This window comes from Lycium barbarum, chromosome 9, assembly GCF_019175385.1.
Source record: "Lycium barbarum isolate Lr01 chromosome 9, ASM1917538v2, whole genome shotgun sequence".
Taxonomy (NCBI): Eukaryota; Viridiplantae; Streptophyta; class Magnoliopsida; order Solanales; family Solanaceae; genus Lycium; species Lycium barbarum.
In genome coordinates this window covers 97,918,167-97,941,067 of record NC_083345.1, presented here as the reverse complement: position 1 = coordinate 97,941,067, position 22,901 = coordinate 97,918,167, and the positions used below count along the sequence as shown (strand labels likewise).

General features: G+C 35.4%; 1 protein-coding gene and 1 non-coding gene across 4 annotated transcripts; both read left to right on the top strand.

Moving 5' to 3' along the window:
• Positions 1–5,145: 5,145 nt before the first annotated feature.
• Positions 5,146–12,980, top strand: LOC132609122 (uncharacterized). Of its 3 annotated transcripts, none has more exons than XM_060322978.1 (9): positions 5,146–5,368; positions 6,691–6,900; positions 7,214–7,296; positions 7,824–7,877; positions 9,051–9,317; positions 9,399–9,461; positions 9,925–9,993; positions 10,092–10,134; positions 12,543–12,980. In XM_060322978.1, the coding sequence occupies exons 1-9, from the start codon at positions 5,335–5,337 to the stop codon at positions 12,602–12,604; spliced, it is 885 nt and encodes a 294-aa protein (XP_060178961.1). In that variant the 5' UTR covers positions 5,146–5,334; the 3' UTR covers positions 12,605–12,980. The 3 variants fall into 3 exon arrangements, with proteins under 3 accessions (XP_060178961.1, XP_060178960.1, XP_060178962.1); XM_060322977.1 differs by having other exon boundaries at positions 5,149–5,368; positions 10,092–10,137; XM_060322979.1 differs by having other exon boundaries at positions 5,152–5,368; positions 7,229–7,296; positions 10,092–10,137.
• Positions 12,981–20,602: 7,622 nt separating this feature from the next.
• On the top strand, positions 20,603–20,693 carry LOC132612501 (small nucleolar RNA U31b). The gene has a single exon (XR_009571855.1). It is a non-coding gene; the product is annotated as a small nucleolar RNA U31b (small nucleolar RNA).
• The last annotated feature ends 2,208 nt before the right edge of the window (positions 20,694–22,901 follow it).

The window sequence follows — 22,901 nt, the reverse complement described above, 5'->3', positions numbered from 1 at the left end:
GTTAAGTCTTAGAATTACTAAGTTGTATTCTGAATTTAACTCTTTGTTTTAGTGGAGTTTGGATAAATTCTAATGGACTACATCGTAATTTTTACACCTTTGAGTCGGGGATTATGCACATAGGAAATTTGTGTTCTTTATTTCACAATTTATAATTTACTGTTGGTCTCATCAGAAACGCAAAAAGAACTAGTTACTTCTAGAGGGAAGTTAGACAAATTTAGGAAAACGCAAAAATTGATGGGAGTCAATTCATTGCCCTCTTGTGTCGGATTGATGTACAAAATACCATTAATAGGAATAGTTTTCTCTTAAAACTCATACTTTGTGGACTTAACCTTCCAAAAATGCTACTTGAAATTTATTACTTAAATTCAGTCACATTTTAATTTCAAAATGTATTGGTCCAAACAAATATTATAGGCTAATATAATCAAATTAATTGTTTAAATTCAATATGCATGGATTTAATTGAAAGACCAATGCAATTTGGCTAGTCTATTATTCAATTTGACTAGTCTATCTTGTTTAGCTCAAGTTCCATGTCATGTGTCAAATGACGTGGCAGAAGTCAATAACCAATAAAATCATGCCGCGTATATATATATATATATATATATATATTAAAATTGGTGGAACCATGTGATAGATTTAATGACTAAGGTAGACTGATCAAATTGAGCAAAAGAAAATATGTATCCATCACAAACTCTCTCTGTGTCCTAAAGTTATAAATAGGAGTCTTCACAAGGACAAAAAGGATCAAGAAATACATAGAGATTTGTGAAATTTTGAGCCAATTGCTATGATTGCCTCAAGATAGATCAACAATACTGTATGCAAAAAATATTTATGCTGCTCCATCTGATGAATGTAATCGTGTTGGCTCGACAATAAGCAGCAAGCTTAACATGACGTGGCAGAAGTCAATAACCAATAAAATCATGCCGCGTGCATAAGTGATGTTACATGCTAAGTAAATATAAGAATCAATCAAATGTCGCCAAGTATTTAAATGGCATGATTCAACCAATTATATATATATATATATATATATATATATATATATATATATATATATATATATATATTAAAATTGGTGGAACCATGTGATAGATTTAATGACTAAGGTAGACTGATCAAATTGAGCAAAAGAAAATATGTATCCATCACAAACTCTCTCTGTGTCCTAAAGTTATAAATAGGAGTCTTCACAAGGACAAAAAGGATCAAGAAATACATAGAGATTTGTGAAATTTTGAGCCAATTGCTATGATTGCCTCAAGATAGATCAACAATACTGTATGCAAAAAATATTTATGCTGCTCCATCCGATGAACGTAATCGTGTTGGCTCGACAATAAGCAGCAAGCTTAACATGACGTGGCAGAAGTCAATAACCAATATAATCATGCCGCGTGCATAAGTGATGTTACATGCTAAGTAAATATAAGAATCAATCAAATGTCGCCAAGTATTTAAATGGCATGATTCAACCAATTATATATATATATATATATATATATATATATATATATATATATTAAAATTGGTGGAACCATGTGATAGATTTAATGACTAAGGTAGACTGATCAAATTGAGCAAAAGAAAATATGTATCCATCACAAACTCTCTCTGTGTCCTAAAGTTATAAATAGGAGTCTTGTCAAGGACAAAAAGGATCAAGAAATACATAGAGATTTGTGAAATTTTGAGCCAATTGCTATGATTACCTCAAGATAGATCAACAATACTGTATGCAAAAAATATTTATGCTGCTCCATCCGATGAATGTAATCGTGTTGGCTCGACAATAAGCAGCAAGCTTAACATGACGTGGCAGAAGTCAATAACCAATAAAATCATGTCGCGTGCATAAGTAATGTTACATACTAAGTAAATATAAGAATCAATCAAATGTCGCCAAGTATTTAAATGGCATGATTCAACCAATTATATATATATATATATATTAAAATTGGTGGAACCATGTGATAGATTTAATGACTAAGGTAGACTGATCAAATTGAGCAAAAGAAAATATGTATCCATCACAAACTCTCTTGTGTCCTAAAGTTATAAATAGGAGTCTTCACAAGGACAAAAAGGATCAAGAAATACATAGAGATTTGTGAAATTTTGAGTCAATTGCTATGATTGCCTCAAGATAGATCAACAATACTGTATGCAAAAATTATTTATGCTGCTCCATCCGATGAATGTAATCGTGTTGGCTCGACAATAAGGAACAAGCTTAATTTTTTGTGGATTGAATAAAGAAAAATACTTCATCTTCTTGGAGACACCAAAGAAAAACAAATCTTCGACAATACGGGCAATCTTTAGGGACAAATCTCTTGTTCTCTATTTAAATTATTCCTCATCAAAGCCGCAAGCTCATAAGGAGGACAACATAGCGATCCTTTACCAAAGACCCAAAATCATAAAGATTGTATCTCCATTTTTATGGGTACTTCAAATCTCATCTGTGAATTTCATCAAGCCTATGTTCCGACAAGCACTGAAGTAGGGGCATCTGTGGACATCAAAAGTTTAGTAGATTCATGATGGGCCTTTGCAAGATGAGCCCAATCCTGTTCTCTAAATCCTAAGGTCCATTGGAGCTGCTTGACGACTACTCTACCCTAAACCATAACTCATACCTATATAAAGGGGTACATATGCTCTTGAAGGGGCATCTCATAAATTTCATAAACTCCTGAGATAAATTTACAAAGAGACCAAGACAACAAATATTGTCTTTCTCAATGCCGAAATGATCAAGAGGCATTCTTCCTCAAGCTCAAGATGAACCAGTATAATCAAAGTGCTGCCCCACGTTCTTGACGATCAAATACATCACAAGAAGGTTCACATCATTCTAAGTTCGAGAAATACACTACTAACGACGCTCGAATCACGAAGAAAACTTAAGAGAGAAGAATCGGGAATACACAAAATTGTACTCACGAACTTGATAAATAAAAACACCCTTTTATCTATTTTGTTTTGTGATTGCAGTTATTTTTCATACTTGAGAAATTTTGTTGCAAACAACTGATACGATCAATTTAATTTTACTATTTTGTAACTTCTTATTTTGTTATTCTTTGAATACCAAATCAAGTTTTATTTATGGAGTAATAAATAAATAATGAATAATCAAACATATCAGTTAATGACTTTGAATAATGAAAGAACTCACCACATATGAATAAGAAATTGAAATTTCTTATATGGAGTTTTTTCTTAAAATTTAACATGAACGTTAAAAGATTTCTTATATGGAGGTTTTTCTTAAAAGTTAACCATAGATACCAAATAAATATTCACTTTATTTGAAAATTTTGAAGTTGGAGTTGTGTTTGGTTATAGTTTTTGCAAATAATATTTGGTTGTTTGAATGTACTTTTTCTAAACAACATGAAATGTGATTTATACCCGCAATTTCTATAAACTAGCAAAACCAAACAATTCATAAAACATAACCAGTTGGTTGAATCAAAACAAGCTATTACACAATCTACTTATGGCTTTTGGGATGTGATTAGTTACCGGCATAGAAATACAAAGAGCTTACAGTCAATCTACTTATTGTGTAGAAGATAACCAAAATAGCGTGAGAATATTTTATATTATTAATTAAGATCATATGCAAAATACTTGGTAACTATGGTTAAATTTTAGTATGTATAATTAAAGAATATAACAAGTGTCATTTATTTACTTGTTGGGTGTAGACACCTGGTGCAGATTAGTTTTTATCGGAAGAAAATAAATTCTTTAATCAAATGATGCAATAAATTACCACTAATGAGTTGCCATTCATAAGGTTTGAGCACATTTGTTGTATATGTGAAGCGAGTAACACTGTTATGCGGAGTATCCCACCTTGCACTTATACCCCATACAAAACCCAACAAGAACTAAAACAAATAGTTGTAAATACTACCAATACTAGAATAAATGGAGTTAAATTTATAAAAATAGAAAATTTAGGGTAAAATTTGAAAAAAGAAAAACAAAAGCAAGAGTCAAAAACAGAAATTGAAAATAGTGAAAACAAGGTTTTGGAATTGTCATGGCCAAACACTAGTTTTAAAAAAAAAAGTGAAAAAATTTCCGAAAAAAGTGAGTAATATCCATGGCCAAACGGGTCCCTAATATGCGTAATATCAAAATTATAATTATTAAAATAAAAGTATTTTTAACAAATTTCAAAAAATTGTACTTTGGATACTTTATACTTCAAGCGACTTTAAAATTACATTTTAGAATGAGATGTTGCACTATTTGACTGAATCCTTTATGATTACAAAAAGAATTAAAATATTTCTTAAAGAACAAAATAGGCACTGTCCGAGATATCAGATAAAAATGTATTTCACCCATAGCTGCAGGCAAATCCAATTCTTTTAAGCAAAATTGGAGAGGAGAAATAATTTTCACCTATAAATACTTCCGTCCGGTCCATTAATTTACTTGTCATATATATATATATATATATATATATATATATATATATATATATATATATATATATATATATTTGGCACACCCTAAGGAAACATTAGCTAGAGGTAATTTGACTAAATTATTATTATTATTATTATTATTATTATTATTATTATTATTATTATTATATTCCTCTCAATTTAATATAATTCTCTTTTTCACATATTAATATTTCTCTACATTTATATGAGTAATGGTCAAAGCGAACAAACAACTAATTATCCTGAGTTTTTTTTTTTTTTTTTTTTTTTTTAAAATGACAACTATGTTGAACCATGAATTTTTAGTAAGAGAGACAAGTAAAATGGATAGGATCGAGTATATGATGTATATACCTCCATCTCAATCTGGCGAGGTCACTAAAAATAATTATCTCAAATTATTTATCGTATTAGAATTCAAGGCACAATTAATAATATCTTTTCCCCATTTTATCTTTGTCATTAATGAGATCATTGACATATAAATAGAGTAAATATTAAATGGAGAGATTATAAAATAAACGCGTAAAATAGTCAAATATCCTACTAATTAGTATTTTTTTTTTTAAATTGACAGATAATTTGAGAAGGAAGGAGTAATATTTGAGAAGTTTTTACTACTTATTATTCAATCAACATCAAAATAATGTGGGTTGGTGCAACAAATTGCAGTGTATAGCGAAGTGGGCGAAGAAATAGAAGTTGGGGGCGGACATCTCAATGAAGATAGTACACTAATATACTCATCTCACAACTGTAGTAAACTAAACTCTCTTTTTCTCAGTTTCCCATTTTCTCTCCTTCCAAATTTCTTCATCGGTATCTCCGATCACAGCTCATGGAGTCCGCTACAGCTCTTCGCTCCTTTCATTGTACGTAGATATACATTCTCAGTTGTATTGAATTGTTTTATAATGTTAATGTATCTGCAATTTTTTGCTCTTCTTTTTGGTTTAACATCCGGTGTCCGGTCCCCCGACTATTCCGGATTCACGCCGTGTAGGGCCCCTTTGGGAGGAGGGCTGGATTTGTCTATACTCAGGGCTCGAACTGTGTTTAAGGGAGAAGCAACCCCATTTGGTGGTGCAATTTTTTGGTCTTATATTACAAGGATAGCGAGATTAAGTTCTTAGATTAGATATATTTTTAGCTCTAATTGGCAAGAAATGATAGCTATGTGTTTTACTTTCTGATTTTCATCTCATTGATTTAAATGCATATATTATGGGATGGCACGCGTGCGAGTTTTTTAGTTTCTTAAATGGGACTGAGCTTTATAGCTTGTGGATATCTCTCTATTTTTCTCTTTGCTACTCCCTTTGTCCCAATTTATGTGGCACAATTTAAATTTCGAGAGTCAAAACGATTTAATTTTGACCGTGAATTGGGGCATGGAGTCTTTAAGTTTAAGATTTACATATTTGGAAACTACTTAAAAGGTACTATAAGTCACAATAATTGACAATTCAAAATATTTAAAAGATATTTGAAAAAATTACGGTAAAGACTTGTTTAAATCTCGAAATCTGAAAGGTGCCACATGAATTGTGATGGAGGGAGTATTAGTTTTTGTTGATTAATAATGGAATTGAATGATATTTGGAACTGTGTAGTAATAATACATTGTCCTTTCTTTTATGCCTGATTTTAGAAGAACTGATGATCAGAAACTTGTGGCAGTAGATATATGCTATTAGCTTAGTCTTTAAGAGGAACTTCAAAGTAGTGGTTCATGATTGATGAAGCTGCAAGGTCTTACGTGCAATTTACTTTCACAAAAGATCACGAGTTCTGTTGAGTATAGGGACTAATTGCAATTGATCCAGAAAAAACATGAGGTAGAATCCTAATTAATGAGTATAAACTGGTGTAAGGCGACGCGGGAAAGGGAAAAAGATAATGTTTCTCCTTCCACTTGAACGAAAAGAAGGGAAATATTTTTTTTAGCATAAGCACATAATTGGCTTTACCGGTTTTTGTGCATTTTTTATTTTAATAAACCTACAGCTCCTTTTATCTTTTGGTGTTCACTGTATCTAGTTTCTCAATTACCTTACTGGTGCCAACCTGTTTTCTTGCATAAATGCTTGCCAATAGTTCTGCTCTATCTATTTGTTTCATGTTGATATACTCCAAGTAGTTCTAATCAGTCTTTCTGTTTCATGTGGATATCCTACTTTACTGTTTCTGATAGATTCAGTAGGTACCACTTCCCATGTGAGGTCCGTAATTGAAATGCATGGCGTCATTCCAATGAGTAGTGTTGCCTTCTCCAAGCCTACTAAGTTTCCCCTTAAGGGCTCCACAAATGGTGCAAGGCTCGCGTCTTCTCCTAACAAGCATGTTAGATTGATACTTTCATGTGCAAAGACATCTGAAACAACTGTGACAGCGAAATCTGATGGTGAGTTACTTTGTTATTGAACCAGTTGCAAATCAGTATCTAGGGTCTAATCTTTTCTGATTTCCGTTTGGCTATTGCATTGAGTGTACATCACATTCTTGGTTTATTTGATGCGCTAGTACTTTTTGGTATCTACCGTACTATTATGCTTGCAATCACAGCCTATTAATTCATTCTGAGCAGTATGCAGAACTTCTATTGGAATCTAAAGCTTATCATTTTGGCATTTATCTGATAAGGGGTGGAGAGTAGTTTTCTAGTTTCCTTTATTTTGTCACATCTAACTTTTAGGCCAAACTCCCTTAATCTGAAGGAACCGTTCTTGCAGCTAGCCACCAAAAAGTGCCAACGGAAAGGAGTCCACTGCCAACAGCAACGTTTCCAAAGGGTTTTGAGGTTGGTTAATCTCTTTGGATTTTAGAATGTCCTACTGGTTTTTTTTTTTTTTTTTTTTTTTTTTTTTAAAAAAAAATTCTTTTTACGGGTGCCTAAAGTACCTTGTGTTGATTATTTAGCATTATATGCTTGATGCCCAACTTTTGGCTTAATTGGTCCTTCTGAAGTAAAGCATGAGTTCTATGGATTTTATTTTTTAACCATTTTCATGCAAATGCCAATTGAACTATGTCGAAACCAAGACTTCCTGCAACTTCGGCCAATCTTTGTCAGGCATAGTTTTGAACTTGTGATTATTTCTGTATGATTTGAAAATACTGCTCATGTTTGTGGCAAACCCATAGTCACCAGTGTCATTTTACTTAATTTTGGCAACCAAGTCAAAACCATATCTTTTATTCTTTATTAGGCAATTGTTATTTAAGATGCTTCTTTTATACTGCTTTCTTATCTTAGACAAATTTCTAGACTAGCTCTTTGTTTGCCGTGACTTTAAGCATGATTGTTGTTATACTGCTTTTCACCAGGCTCTGATTACTGAGGTGTGTGATGATACAGAAGTGGCTGAGCTGAAACTTAAGGTAAGCATTTCTTTGCTTGCTGGTGCATCCTTTCATGTGTAGTGCATAATGCGTTTTTATTTGTTTGGGAGATTCTGAAACAGAAATATGGAACTATACTATAGACGGGATTATAAGACCGTAAAAGTCTGAGGAAGTTGGAAATGACCAAAAGGGAATGTTAAAGCATGACTTATCTTTTTTAATGAAGTAAAAAATTCATTAATAGGCATCAAGAAGATGCAGAAAATATAGCATGTCTTATCTTCAATCCTATGAGATTCCAGAGCCACAGAGTATGCATTATAGCTTTACCACTGCCACATGATCTGAAACTATATACTAGCATATTTAGAAAATGGCAACGTGGTGGCAATCTGCAGATTGCTTATTTTTACAAGTTAATTAGTACCAAGACTTATAGCCTAGTGGTAACGGTGGGAGTCTCCACTCAATAGGTGTGAGCTTGCTTCTCACTACCCCACTTCCCTAGTCCCCATTTGTAATAGAAGAAAATTTAATTTTTAAAAAGCTTGTAAAACGCATTACAATTGTTAAAACAAAGTATAAAATATCTTGAGACGGTAGCATTTACTATTTTAGCACTACCCATTTGATCTGAAAGTTCTGATGGTATATTTGGTGATAATTTGGGAAGAATTCAAGCATTCATGCAATAGGAATCAGAATTTCATATATTGATTTATAGTAGAAGAAGAAAAGAAGGACTACAGGTTCATGTTGATGCCGAGAGCTTTGCAGGATTCTACATTCTATACCACCAATCATGTTCATATATGCTACTGCAATGAGTAAAACTTATAAGGTTGAAACATTCCTACATAAAGAGTTGAAAGCTGCTATTATTCTGTCTTACTGGAATTGTAGCAAGTATCGTCCAAGTAGTTTGAAGGCAACAATTGTGGAATGCTTATGATAGTCAATTTTCTGATTCAGTTTGTTGCTTATTTGATTACGCAAATCTACAAACTTCATGTTGGTTTTGATAGGACAAGTATCTTCAGTTTAGAGAATCACTTTTGTAGGTTTCTCTTGTAAATAGTTATTTAGTCTTTTTGTTGAAATATAATTCTAAATATTTTTCTTAGAAAAATTATCTTCTAATATATTCTGAAAGAAAAGGCGTTATGATTCCCATTGATGTTTGATTGGATATTATGGTTTATCTCATAGGTTGGAGATTTCGAACTCCACCTGAAACGGAACATTGAATCTCCAGTAGTGCCTGCACCTGTTGTTTCCACACCACCACCACCACCACCACCTAGTGCAAGCAAACCATCTATTTCATCAACAGCTGCTGCTCCTGCAGCATCCCCGGGGAAATCGTCCTCAGAAAAGATCAGCCCATTCACAAATGTTGCTGCCGAAAAATCAGCAAAATTAGCAGCTCTAGAGGCTACTGGAGCTAGTGGTTATGTTCTTGTATCATGCCCAACGGTGTGCATTTCTTGACCTATTAAATCCTTTTAGCATGTATCATGTACTATATCAGCAATGGCTTCCACTTTTCTCTGACAGGTTGGTTCATTCCGAAGGGCCAGGACACTAAAGGGAAAGAAACAACCCCCTGCGTGTAAAGAGGTAACCCATAATGAATCCAACCCTCCAGCGTTTGTTATGAACTTTATTCTTCTTTTTGAAGGCTTTCATAATATAAGGACAATCACTAACTTTCTTTCTCCTAAAAATTAGATTAGTCTCAAAAAAAAAATCTCTTGACCACCAGATGGTTGTAGGCTGAGTTCTTCAAAAGAGTACAGTTTGTTACTCTGAATAACTACCATGTCTAGATGATGGAATGGATGAGCTGAGGACATCTAGCTTGTTTTTGCCTTGTGAGCATCATCATTTCTTTGCTTAAAGGTCTAAGGGTTGAGAGCGCCAGTGGTTTACTAGATCTTGTAACTCAGTGGACCATTGACATTTCTTGTTGGCGTATGCTTTTTATCTTCAATGTGATGCTCACATGCCAGGATTAAACTAACAGAGGCCTTTATGGGAGTATAGCTTAGTGCTTGAATCATGCATATGTGCTTGTGTGCAGGGTGATGTTATCAAGGAGGGACAGATTATTGGCTTTTTGGATCAGTTTGGAACTGAACTTCCTGTCAGGGTAAGCCTTTTTAAGGCAATTTTTTGTTAAATATCTGCTCTGAGGGTAATATTTGGTGACCTCTCTTTTTAAATTTTTCTTATTTTTTTGTTGAGCAGTCAGATGCGGCTGGAGAAGTCTTGAGGATCCTCTTTAATGATGGTGGTATGCTTCTTTCAAACATTTTTTTCTTTCTCCACCTTGTTTTACTCGTCAAGTTGTCCCAGCTGCAGTTTTTCTGTTAAATTAACAATTATAGTGCATGTGAAATATTTAAAATCTGCTAAATTAACAATTATAGTGCTGAAATAATTAAAACCACAAAATTGCAGTGGGTACACAGGAGTTGATTGTCCACAAGAAGTTTTGACTTCAAGTCCGCTCTATTTCATTCGGAAACAAACCTTTTCTACTCCCTCCATTCCATAATAAGTGACTCTTTTAGCTCATGCACACCCTTTAAGAAATTAATTACTCCTAGAAAATTATGAGTGTTTTTACTAACTTACCCCTAATTAATGCTTAGAAAAAGAAAAGTTATTTAATGATTCTTGATTATAAATAAGGGTAAGTTTGGAAGAACAGGATTAATTTCTTCTTGAAATCCTAAAGTGTCACTTATTTTGAAACAAAATAAAAAGCCTAAAAGGTCACTTAATATGGAATGGAGGGAGTATAATCTAAATGCCTTGCTACTTTAACATATGCTATTTTGCGATGTTTAAGAGTAGAAAGAAGATCAGGAGAAGCTTTTTACGCGAGTTCTTTCTTTCAAAAGTAAAAACTACACTATTTCTCAAAGGGGCTGTTTGGAAAGCCACCCATGTAATTGGAATTGGATGTAATTGGGTGTAATTACACAGTTTAATTACACAGAAAGAATTTCCTAAAATAGAAGTTACGTCAATTTGTTTAACTTCTCCCATCAAAGTAACTCCTCTCCGTAGTTTTTTTTTTTTTTTTTTGATGACATGGGAACCCGCAGCCGCTACCCTTTGGTTGCGCACAGGGTAAACCCAGCTCCTGTGTAATAGCTCGCAAACCACACAGGAGAGATAACCCGCACTAGGCAAGCCTTGTGCGACGAGCTCGGCCCAGAAGGCAAATCTCCTGTTGTTGTAGGCAGGGGGTTTCGAACCTGAGACCTCCATTATGAAAGCCCCATGCTCAACCAACTGAGCTACCCTTGCGGGTCCTCTCCGCAACTTCCCCACTCCTCAAAAACTAACTTTTGCACGACTGCACTAGTAGGTTGGTTGTTTCATATAACCAACCATCTAGGACACGATCAGCCCATATGGGAGATCAATAATTGATCTAAACTAACATCTCCTACTTAAGACATGATGGGCTAGACTCCAGTCCAGTATCATGTCAACAACACATGTTCTGATATTTTGGGTTAATTCTCAGATTGATCTGATGTAATCATGTAGTTATGCATTGTTGTCTTACTGCTGTATTTCTTTCTGGGTTGAGTGGATTGTTTAAAGTTGATTTGCTTTCTTTAACCTGGCATGTAAGACTTTGATCCTATAGAAATGACAGAAAATCTAGTGAGTCGTATGTACATCTCATAGCTGGCTGTATTCTTTTAAAAAAAGAAGTATAGCTGGTTGTATTCTTTTTTAAAAAAAGAAGTATAGCTGGTTGTATTCTTTTTTAAAAAAAGAAGTAGCGTCCGCCACAATTATAGATTTTAGAGTTAGATGAAACGATTGAAGCAATCAATTATAAATTGAGAAACAATAAGTAGCTACTCAAGGTTGGATTCAACTAAATATTAAATCTAACTTTGATTTTCGGCTCAACTAGTTGGAAGAATGTTGATGTCAAATAATTCCTATGAATTAAGGTCAAGTTTATGTGGATATGAGATAGCTATTGAAGCTGTTTTAACTTGTGTAAAACACTAGCAGTGCTCGAGGGACGCTATGTGACAATTGAAGCTCTATGAAGTTTGAAAGGTTCCATTTTTCTGTGTATATTGTGTATAATGTGAAAGAAATGAAGAAGTAACCTATTGAATAGATATGTTTAAAGAGAATGATGCCGTAATTATGAATTACGTATAACAATGCTGTAATCATAAATGAGTAGTTAAGGCGAAGAGACGAAATCAAACAGAAATAAGTAAATGGGAAGATGGATTCAATTGGTCAATCACAGAGTGATACTGAAAAAAGTAATAGGACCTAACAAGCACCTGATGTACTTGTCATTGTTGCTTTAATCTCCTAAGGTACAGGTGCTGCCATAGTTAGTGCCTGAGATCTAATTGATACGTGAGTGAGTTTTGGCCATTTTGCACATTATGATGGTTCTTTTGAACCGAGCATGCCATGCATGGTTCACAACCAACCAATTTAACTAAGCCGTTTGCCCTTTCCCAGTATTATTTCTTTGGCATTTGCGTTTGATGAATCTTTTAGCTTGGTAAATGTGTGCAAACATTAACATATTTGATGTGGGTCTGTGCATGTATTTTTAAATTGTCAACGGTATCTACTGTTTTCTAATGTTCTTTCTGGAAAACCTCAACTCACTGTTCAATTGGTGGTACTTTGCAGAAGCTGTTGGTTATGGTGATCCACTTATTGCTGTCTTGCCATCATTCCGTGGTATCAACTGAAATTGCTGTCACCTCTAGTTTTTGAATTCTTGGAGAGTACTAAGGTTGCTGTTCTTTTCCTTGTATTTTGGTGAACTCTGTCATCTTGGGACTCTCTTAATCCCATTTGGGATGCAAGTTTAGGTGGAACTGTAAACTTCTTATTAAAGGTTAATTCGGCTTTAGAACAATAAAAGTTTGTCCATTTGAGGTTGAGAAGTTGTTTTGCTTTTTCTGGTTTTATGATTTTGTGTATTTATATAACGCTGATGGTGTTATCAATAGGGACCAGAAAAGGGTGTTGATGGTGGAGTTTGCAATTACTGCCTACTTTAAGGAGTGGTTGATTGGAGTAACTCTGGATATTTTACCATGGAATTCAATATGTCTTTTATCACCTTAACTTATCTACAGTGCAACTTTTTATCTCTAGTTCGCTACCTTCTTCGCACATTGCATTCGGCAATAGTTAACACACCTCTCACTGGCACAAGATTTTATAGCTTAAGAGCGACAGGATTTGTTATAATTGCACACCAACATCTTTCACTTTTTAAAATAAACAAAGGATGCCTTTTATTCTCCAGTTAGCTTGTCGTTTTTTATGTGCTCCATAAAAGCCAAAGGAGTCCCCATCAGTTATTCCCACAATGAATTGAAAGCTTTACAGTTGACAATTTAGCTGCCCAAAAGCCTTATTATAGTTCTGGGGGGAAAGGGATGAACCAGTGAATATGTCGATGTTAGCTTAATCGCAGGAATTCAAATATGAACCTGAGAATCAAGTAGCTGAATCAGAAACTTTACAGAGAAGTTCGGGAGAGATATCTAAAGTGATGGAAGAAAGAAGATGAACTGAGAAAATTGAGTTAATACAACAACCACAACAACCCAGTGAAATCCCACAACGTGGGGTCTGGAAAGGGTAGAGTGTACGCAGACCTTACTCCTACTAAGTAGGACGGCTGTTTTCGAAAGACCATCGGTTCAATAAAAAAGCATAAAAAGAGGTCAGATAAAGTTAAGAGATTCAAAGCGATATGGAAATGAAATAACGCAAGCGACACAGATAACATAGGATAATCAAAGCACAGGAAATAACAGATAATAACAGAAATCAGAGCACAAGAAATTATACTGCGATAATGCGACTACTAATAAGAAAGGATAACGAGACTATCTACTAGCCTTCTACCCTAATCTGGGTCCTCCAAACCCTCCTATCTAAGGTCATGTCCTCGATAAGCTGTAACTGCGCCATGTCGTGTCTAATTACCTCTCCCCAATACTTCTTCGGCCTATCCCTACCTCGTCTGAAACCATCCATGGCCAACCTCTCACACCTCCGCACTGGGGCATCTGTGTCTCTCCTCTTCACATGCCTAGAGGAGAGACACAGATGCCCCAGTGCGGAGGTGTGAGAGGTTGGCCATGGATTGAGTTAATAATGAATGAAAATGAATTATGCTGTATACGAATATGGTAGAACTGCTTCTAACTAATTCGACTTATTTCAATTAACTCAAGTGGTTGTAATTACCATAACTACTTCAGCTGACATTACCTCAGGTTAACTGATATTTCAGCTCCATTTTATGTATCAGTACTCCGTCTTGCAAAAGATCCTTGACCACAAGGGTCAAAATATGGAAAACTGATCCTCAAGATGGTCCTTCCCATTTAATCAAGAAGACCTGTGACACAACCTTATTCCCCCTTTTCACCATTCTCCTCTGCAATGTACGTGGATTCTAGATGGGGGGCAAAAGGACGAGCAATGAGGATAGGGAATTTGGGCAGGCACCTCATAGCACTTCTTCAATAAGGATACATGGATTGTAGGATATAGCTGTACTGAAGATGGAAATAGGAGTATATAGGCAACTGATCCTATCCTATTGAAAATTTGAAAGGGCCTACAATACCATGCAGCTAACTTGTGACATGGTTGTGCTGAAACGCTAATTTATTTGTAAGGTTTAACCTTAAAAAAGACCTACTCTCACCTCAAAGTTTTTGTCAACCTTATGAGAATCAACCTATCGTTTCATCCTCAACTGAACTCTCAAGAAATGGTGCTTAAGCAAGTGCAGCTTCATTTCTCTATTAGGTCGTGTATTATCTACCTCAACTGAAGCTAATTCACCAGACAGAAGAGATAAATGCGGAGAAATCTTCCATAGAGAGCCTCATAAGGAGTAGTCTTTATATCAAAATGGTGAGATGTATTATACCAATCTCAGCCATAGACAAACAAGAATACCAGTTTGTAGCATCTTCAGTGCAAAAGCATCTCAAATATGTCTCCAAACATATGTTCAGGACCTCAATTTGGCCATCAAATTGAAAATGGTAAGCTGAAGAAGTGTTCGACTTCACTCCTTGTAAAGAAAATAACTTTGTCAAACGGAGCTCAAGAACACTACATCTCTGTCACTCGTTATGGTATCTGTTAGTGTTATGATTTTAATGATGACAAATTGTTGTGTAGGTACTATACTCAAAGGATCAACCAAACGGATTGGACAGATAAGCCCAATGGACAACAGGAGTTCAGTCGGCTGAATAGAAGTGCAAGCCCAAGTCAGCTGCTTAAGGAAAGAAATTCAAGGCTCAATAAAAATAGGCTACTGCGTATTTTTGGAACAAGAATCAGTTTTTACTCAATCAATTAAATCAGCACAATCATGGGGAATCAAGCATTAAATCAAATATGCTATACAAGGAAACAAGTACCACTCCAACAAGGCAAATGACGCATAAGGAAAGCAGCTGTACAGCCTTTATTACATATCAACAACGCACAAGGAAACAAGCATCTGCCAACTAGGATGATACCATAGAAGGAAAGTGTCACGACCCAACCCCGTAGGCCGTGACTAGTGCCCGAATTGGACACTCATATTGCCTGTTAACTGTAATCATTTATAACTAGCATGTCATGAACTTATTTGTATAAAAAGGCAGGGCGTTATTTTAAAGCTGTCACGATTCTGTGTGTCATAAGCACCTGTCTCCTGAGGAGTTACCATTTTCAACAACAACATATATTTATATATACGCAAGCCGACAAGGCTGCCATTACACGTAACATTCCAAACATACATACATATGCAAGCCGACAAGGCTGCCATCACGAATGGGTACGCCCCAAACATAAGTCATGTTCATACAACGCATCATCAACTATACATAGACCCACACAGATGTCCACAAACCTCTAAGAGTAATGACAGTATCATGTGATGGGACAGGGCCCCGCCGTACCCCGAATAAACACATACACATACAGAAAAAGGAAGTTATACCACAAGCTAGGCTCTGGAACAAAGGAGCAGTCCAAAATAGCTGAATAGGTATCCTAAGCTGGCGGATCTCCAAAACGAACGTCTGTACCTGCGGGCATGAACGCAGCCCCCCGAAGAAAGGGGGTCAGTACGGAATATGTACTGAGCATGTAAAGCATGAAATGTAGTAATAGACTCATAAGGAGACAAAGTATGTAGGACCCAATGCAACAATCAGAAATTCATAAAAATTGCCTTTGGACATATTTCATCTGTATCATTCTCATATCAATATCGTTATAGAGTTTTGTAATCAAAGCTGCATAATCATTCTGTATATAACATATATATAACGTGTCCCGACCCTTTAATGAGGGACTCGGTAATTAATAGCATCATAAACATAAACATAGACGTGTCCCGACCCTTTAATAAGGGACTCGGTAATAGGGAATATGCCCTCCTAGCCACCATCTCCATATCATCATATCATCATGTCATCATATCATCACATCATCATATCATCATATCATCATATCATTATATATATATATATATATATATATATATATATATATATATATATATATAACGTGTCCCGGCCCTCTAGTGAGGGACTCGGTGATTAATATAGTAAATAGGCGCACGAGAACGTGTCCTGGCCCGGGACTCAGTGAAGGATATAGCGGTAAGCACGAGCAGAATAATAAGCAACCACATATATGCAATTCATCTTTTGAGACTCAATAGATAAGCAACTAACCAGCTCTAAAGTATTGGGATAATAATCATATTCAATGTTTTTCAACTCTCATTATAAGTTATAGCAAGGAACGTTTCAGCTTTCATGTACATGTATCAATTTCCATGATGTAGTTTTTGAAAGTCAAGTATGCTTCTGTTCATGCCATTCTTTTAAGAGTAAGAACTCCTATACATCATTCATTAGTCAATCATGTAGTAGGCTCGTGACAATAGCATTAAGGAAAGATAGAATCATAAGTCATGCATGGAACTAGAGAATAGAATTTACCCCAAGGTTCATATCATTTCATACTTACGTCTAGGACATGCCAAAAGAAAGAAAGAATAGGCTTTACATACCTTTAGCGTTTAGTCGTAGTATAACTTGTACTTGCTGCCCAAAAACACTTATCCTATATCAAGACATCAAGAGCTACAATTAGTCTACAAGGGAATTCAATACGTATTTTGACGCTCACAATCCCTTTCTAACATTTAAACGACGTTTCGTTCGCATTCAAACCAACTAGCGCTACAAGCTAACATTGCTAATCGTTCTTTCATATATTAATCCAAACTTGTTTAAACATGATTTAGGGAACTTGGGCAGTCCATACATCATTCAAAACTGTCCCATACACACGGCTAAACAACACACATGACATTTCCATTCTCACTTAGCAATTTTCTAGTTTTAACTTACAACAACAACAACACGTTTAATGACATTACTTTCATGATTCTTGGAACTGTTTTAGCATCATTTCCATTCTTACAACAGCCCACAAATCATTCCAATTTCGACCTGAATCATTGCACTTCACTTTCACTAAACGTTCACAACAAGAATCAACACTCAACACATACAAATTCACTTCTAGCACTAAAACAGTCCACTGTTTTGGACTGCTTGTATGCTTCAACATAATTCATTTCTTTAACACCTCAATTCACATATTCAACATGCATACAATACACCACAATGTCCATAACAACAACAATCAAAATGTGACACAAAACAGTCCATAATCTCCCCTAAAACAGTCCCCTTATACGGCTTCAACACCATTCCAACAACTTCATGATTTTCATCCATTTATCCATATTAAAACACATTCAATCCACTTCCAATACATGTACAAGAAGATTAAACATGATTCCATTAAAGCCTACAACACACGGCTCATTTAAATTTTTAAGAAAAATAGTCCAATACCAACTTGCAACATCATAAACCAACTTCTAAAATCTTTGTTCATTTACGTATGTTGACACATATTCAATTCATCAACAATACAAGCAAAATGAAATCAACCATGACTTCACCACTACTCACGGCTCACCCCCTACTTCAACTACAACAACAATCCAACAACCTTCATGAACTATACATTCAAATCATCATGCAACACAAGAACAATAAACATTCTTACCTTACAACGTGTTCTTCACTTTGGCCGAATCTTCAACCCTATTGAGGTGCTACACCTCCTTGTTTCTTTTCCACAACTACTACACGTTCTTGTACACTAGATGAGGAGTAAAATTGGTGAAGAAACTGATTTTTTTTGGAGCAAAACTTGGAGCTCATTCTCGGCCAGCCATGGCCGAGAGCTTCTCTTTCTATTTCTTGGTTTCTCTCAACTTTGTGAAGGTGAAATGGCTAACTAGTTGAACCATGAATCAGCATTTTTTTTTCTTATATATGCAGTCCACAAGTTGGACATGTGTCCACTTAAATTTTTGGGTCAAGAATCTTTGACCATTTCACTATAATGCACGGCCAAACATGGCTTAGAATAAGGGACTGATTTTTGTTCCCAATCCCACTTAATAATTTAACCATTGTTAATTTAATCCCATTTTGCTGCCCAAGAAGGCCTTACACGTTCCCCCAACTAAGCATGGGCAAAAATCTGATTTTGTCATGTGTTTGTGGGGCCCACACGGCCACTAATGAAAAATTTGTGAACATTTAAGTCTTAATACTCAGCCCAACTTGCATCGTCCATATATCCTTACCCCGATATCATTTGGACGAGCGGTTTGTTGCATCGAAAACTAGACTCGATGAACTTCATTTTAGGCTTTTGAAACATCTTAAAACTCCTCATATACTAGGAGATATGCCTCCTACAATATAGGCTAAAATCGGGTCCGAGATTTTACTGAAATTGTTCCGATTCATTTCGTTTAACTTCTTATACTCTTCCAACTTCCTGTAACCTCTTATACATACATATACACACTTATATACATCAATAAAAATCCATATACACGTCTCGAAGGGTCCGGAGAATCACAATAACCTTAAACATAACTAGAGAACTCACAAAGCTTCGACGAAACTCCAATCGCAAAAGTATATTCATATCTTTTGTCCATCTTCTATATCATTACTAATAATCTCAAATACTTTAAAAGGTCACTCACATCACCTCATATACATACTCATAACGCGATTTCAAATCCTTTAGGTTACCATGTCACCTCGAGATACTTAAGACAACCATATATATAACGATATTCTTACTAACTCGATTAACTTTCCTTGAACCTTCTTAACTCATTCTTTCTTGTTTTAGTACAAGTAGCACAGATTATTATGGAGTGTAACAGAAAGGATCGTTACAAGTTTTAATAAGCTCTTGCTTTATTCTTGGAAATTAGGATCCTCAAATATTCCTAATTTACAAGGATCAAATCTCTTGGGCTGACATCTCTGCTGAAAAAAAGAGTTTAACGGCTAATCACTTGAAGACTATATATTCGAGGCTCTAGAGACAAAGAAAGAGATACATTCGTCTCATACTCTCAAGCTCTCTGCTTTACTTTTCACAAACATTGTATTCTTGAGTGATATAGTGTAAACAAAAAAGAAAGGAGAGATATAGAATAGTTTGTGAGGCATTGTATCAAAAAGATTACAAGTGTTTGAGTGTAGACGTAGGAGCTCCATTCAAACAAACCATTGTACCAAAACATTTACAAAGAGCTGTAGAGAACACCCTTGCAACCCAAGGGGACTGGACTAGGATTCACATTGAATCTGAACCAGTATAAAATATCTGTGTCATTTATATTCTGCACCCTCATTACTGCATTACGCTATAGTCAACTAGTGTACTCAGTTAGTCGATTGTCTGAAAGAAAAAGTTACAATTCACCCCTCCCCCCTCTCGCACTTTCAGTATCAGGTAGGCCATGTAACATGACAATAACATCCATGAACACCTTAGCCACAGACTGAGCATAAGGATGTTTAAGATACATAAAATGAGCATACTTGCTCAATTTGTCTACTTCTACCAAAATTACCTCATGGCCATTTGATTTGGGAAGGCCAACAATAAAATTCATACTAATTGGGACCAAACCACCTCCGAAATCGGATGTGGTTGTAACAAGCCAGGATATGCAGCCAAATCATACTCTTTTCTTTCTTTGAAAAGTATATATCAGTCTTTATGCCTTTCCACTAGAATAGTGTTAGTAATCTCTTTAATGTAGCTTCAACTCCAGAGTGGCCTCTCTCTGAAATAGAGTCTCATAAGGCAATGATATCATTCCTCAATTGTTGGACCTTTCCAACCACTAACCTCCATTTCTTCTCAACTGATTTTGATTCTAAGTAAACTGTGGATGAGTAGTTGGATTGGACTGTAGTTGCTCAATCAGTGTCCTCATTTCTGTATTTGAATTTCAATTATCTGCTATAGCTTGGAATAGATCAGTATTTGTAGTGAAAATTTTCAATGACATAAGGTCAACCTAGTTACCATTAGAAGTGCATAAACCGCCTTGTTTTCTACCTCTCTTGTATTCAGCAGTGTAATCAGAAGGCACCCGTTTAGTCAGCCATAGCAACTGAGAATTAGTGTGTAATCTACTTCATAAGAAACTTTATATTTCTCTTATCAGTCCTGATAATAAACTACTGACCAAATAAGTACTGAGATAACTTAGTTACTCGCTGAACTATGAGAGGGAAACTGATGATAGTTATTGTCGCCCCAATCTTACTTGCATCCCATCTTTGGATGTCAAAAATGGTGATTGACACCTTTTATATCCGATTCTCTCTGAAGAGAAAAAAAAAAGACTCGCTGAACGATAGCCAGTAGTTCCCCGTCATACACTAAAAGTGTTGCATGTCTAGGTGATAAAGGTTTACTAATGAAAGCTACAGAATGTGTATACATGGCAAAATATAGCTCGACACGTGGTAATATGGTATTGGAACACGTGGCAGTAGAAGGTGGAACGTTGCAAGTTGTCTCATTTAATTCGAGTAAGAAGCCCCGGAGACATCCGGAGCAAATCCACAAAGGCAAATTGTACCGGGTCATTAATAGGGGAATAACGTTATATGACCGGTCCAGATACGGAGCAAGCATTACAATATAAAATTAAAGCTGCATTTATTATTCATTATTAGGATTTAATCACAGCTTAAGAGCTGAGGTATTTGCATTATAAGAGGAGCCTAACGGCCCTTGAAAAGGCATCGAATAACAATCACTTATATTTATTTCTTTGAATCCAGTCTTTACAATTAGCTATTTTACTTATTCTTTTGCACCGGAACAGTTCTCATTTTCTAAGAACCGGAGCGAATATTTGTTCCACCGGAGGAAACCCAACAAAGGATTTGCTCCAAGGATCAACAGAGCCCAGGCTTAATTATTCTATTATTGCTTTTTTGCCATTTTATATATCTTTCACTCGACCAATTTTAATAATTATCGTTGGCTTTATTTCATTCATTTATAACAAAACAAATTACGTATCCTTTAAACCACAAACTAAGGCCCCATTTGTCCATAGAAACCAAAAAAAATTGCTTTTTTTTTTTGGAATTTTGGAGTTGGAGTTGTGTTTGGCCAGAGTTTTGAAATTGTAGTTTTTGGTGAAATATAGTTGTAGAAAAGTGAAAAAAGTGATTTTTTTTGAAAAAAAAGGTTTTTTGAGTTTTTGGTATTCTGGAATACAACTTCAAGTTGCATTTGGAATTCTTATGGCCAAACGCTGAAAAGTGAAAAAAGTGAAAAAAAAAATCCGAAATAAAGTGAATAATTCTTATGGCCAAACGCCTACTAATTTAACTGTTCTCTTTTTAGGGTAAACAGTTTGGCGCCCATTGTGGGGCTAAGGATAATATCATTATACTTATCATTCTTAAATCTCAGTTACAAGGTAAAATTGAAAATGATGAACACTGGAAACCAAGCTGATGGAGAGTTGAACAATTCAAACACTCAGGAAAAAAATCAAGCAGTAGGAGAGGACCGGACGAGGAACGAGCAAGTCCCGAATTCACCTCGTGGATCCAAGCACACTGGAGATGATTTCGTTCCTAACGATGATCATGAGGAAGAAGTGGTTGCAAAGCGGATCTAGGTATAGCAAAAATACTGGATCTATTGAAAAAGCAGCAGAAAGCTATTGCGAATTTGCAAGCAGGGAGAAGTAATGTCGGAGTTAATCCACCTAATGCGGAGGCAGTGTACGGAGAAAGCAGCGGTGAAGCCCGTAACAATGTTGCGGCACCCGAGGTGATGCAGTACTTGGAGGCTCTTTCCAATCGGTTGGAGAAAACTGAGAAAGAATTTGTTACACCCCGTACTTTTATATGTTAAGTTTCTTCATGAGCTGGTTGCTATAGATTCAGAGAGCGGAGTGACCTTCGAGGTCATATGGGATTAGACATGTCTATGTTGAGTGTACAAGAGTTTAAGATCATGTTTAGTAGGTATTGGAAGGTTCCGGGATCAAGCGAATCAAAGAAATTAAGTTTGTTGAAACTTTGGGAAAATTTGGCAAAATTCTGGACAGGATTTTTGGTCCAACTTTGGAGAGGTATATCTTCTAGCATATGAATAGTTATGGAATGCAAAACCTATGTAAATTCAAGTTCAGAGAGTTTTCTTTCCAATGCAACTGACAAATCACAAATATAAGAAGTACGGTGCAAAATACGGCCCGTACAAAAAAATACGATTTCAAGTACTGACCGTATTTCCCTTGGCAGAAAGGAAAATTTTTATACTGAGAATTACGGACAAGAAATACAGACCATATTTAAAAATACAGTCCATACTTTTTGGCTGTATTTTTAAGTCGGCAGTAGTTTTTTTTTATATACTTATCTTTTTTTTTATGTACTTATCCTTTTAACTCATTTTCTCCATTCCCGGATCTCCAACATTCTAGAAAACTCTCTCCATCATATCTAATCCATTCCTAACAAAAATCAAGGATCGAAAAAGAAGATTAAGTCTTTAAAG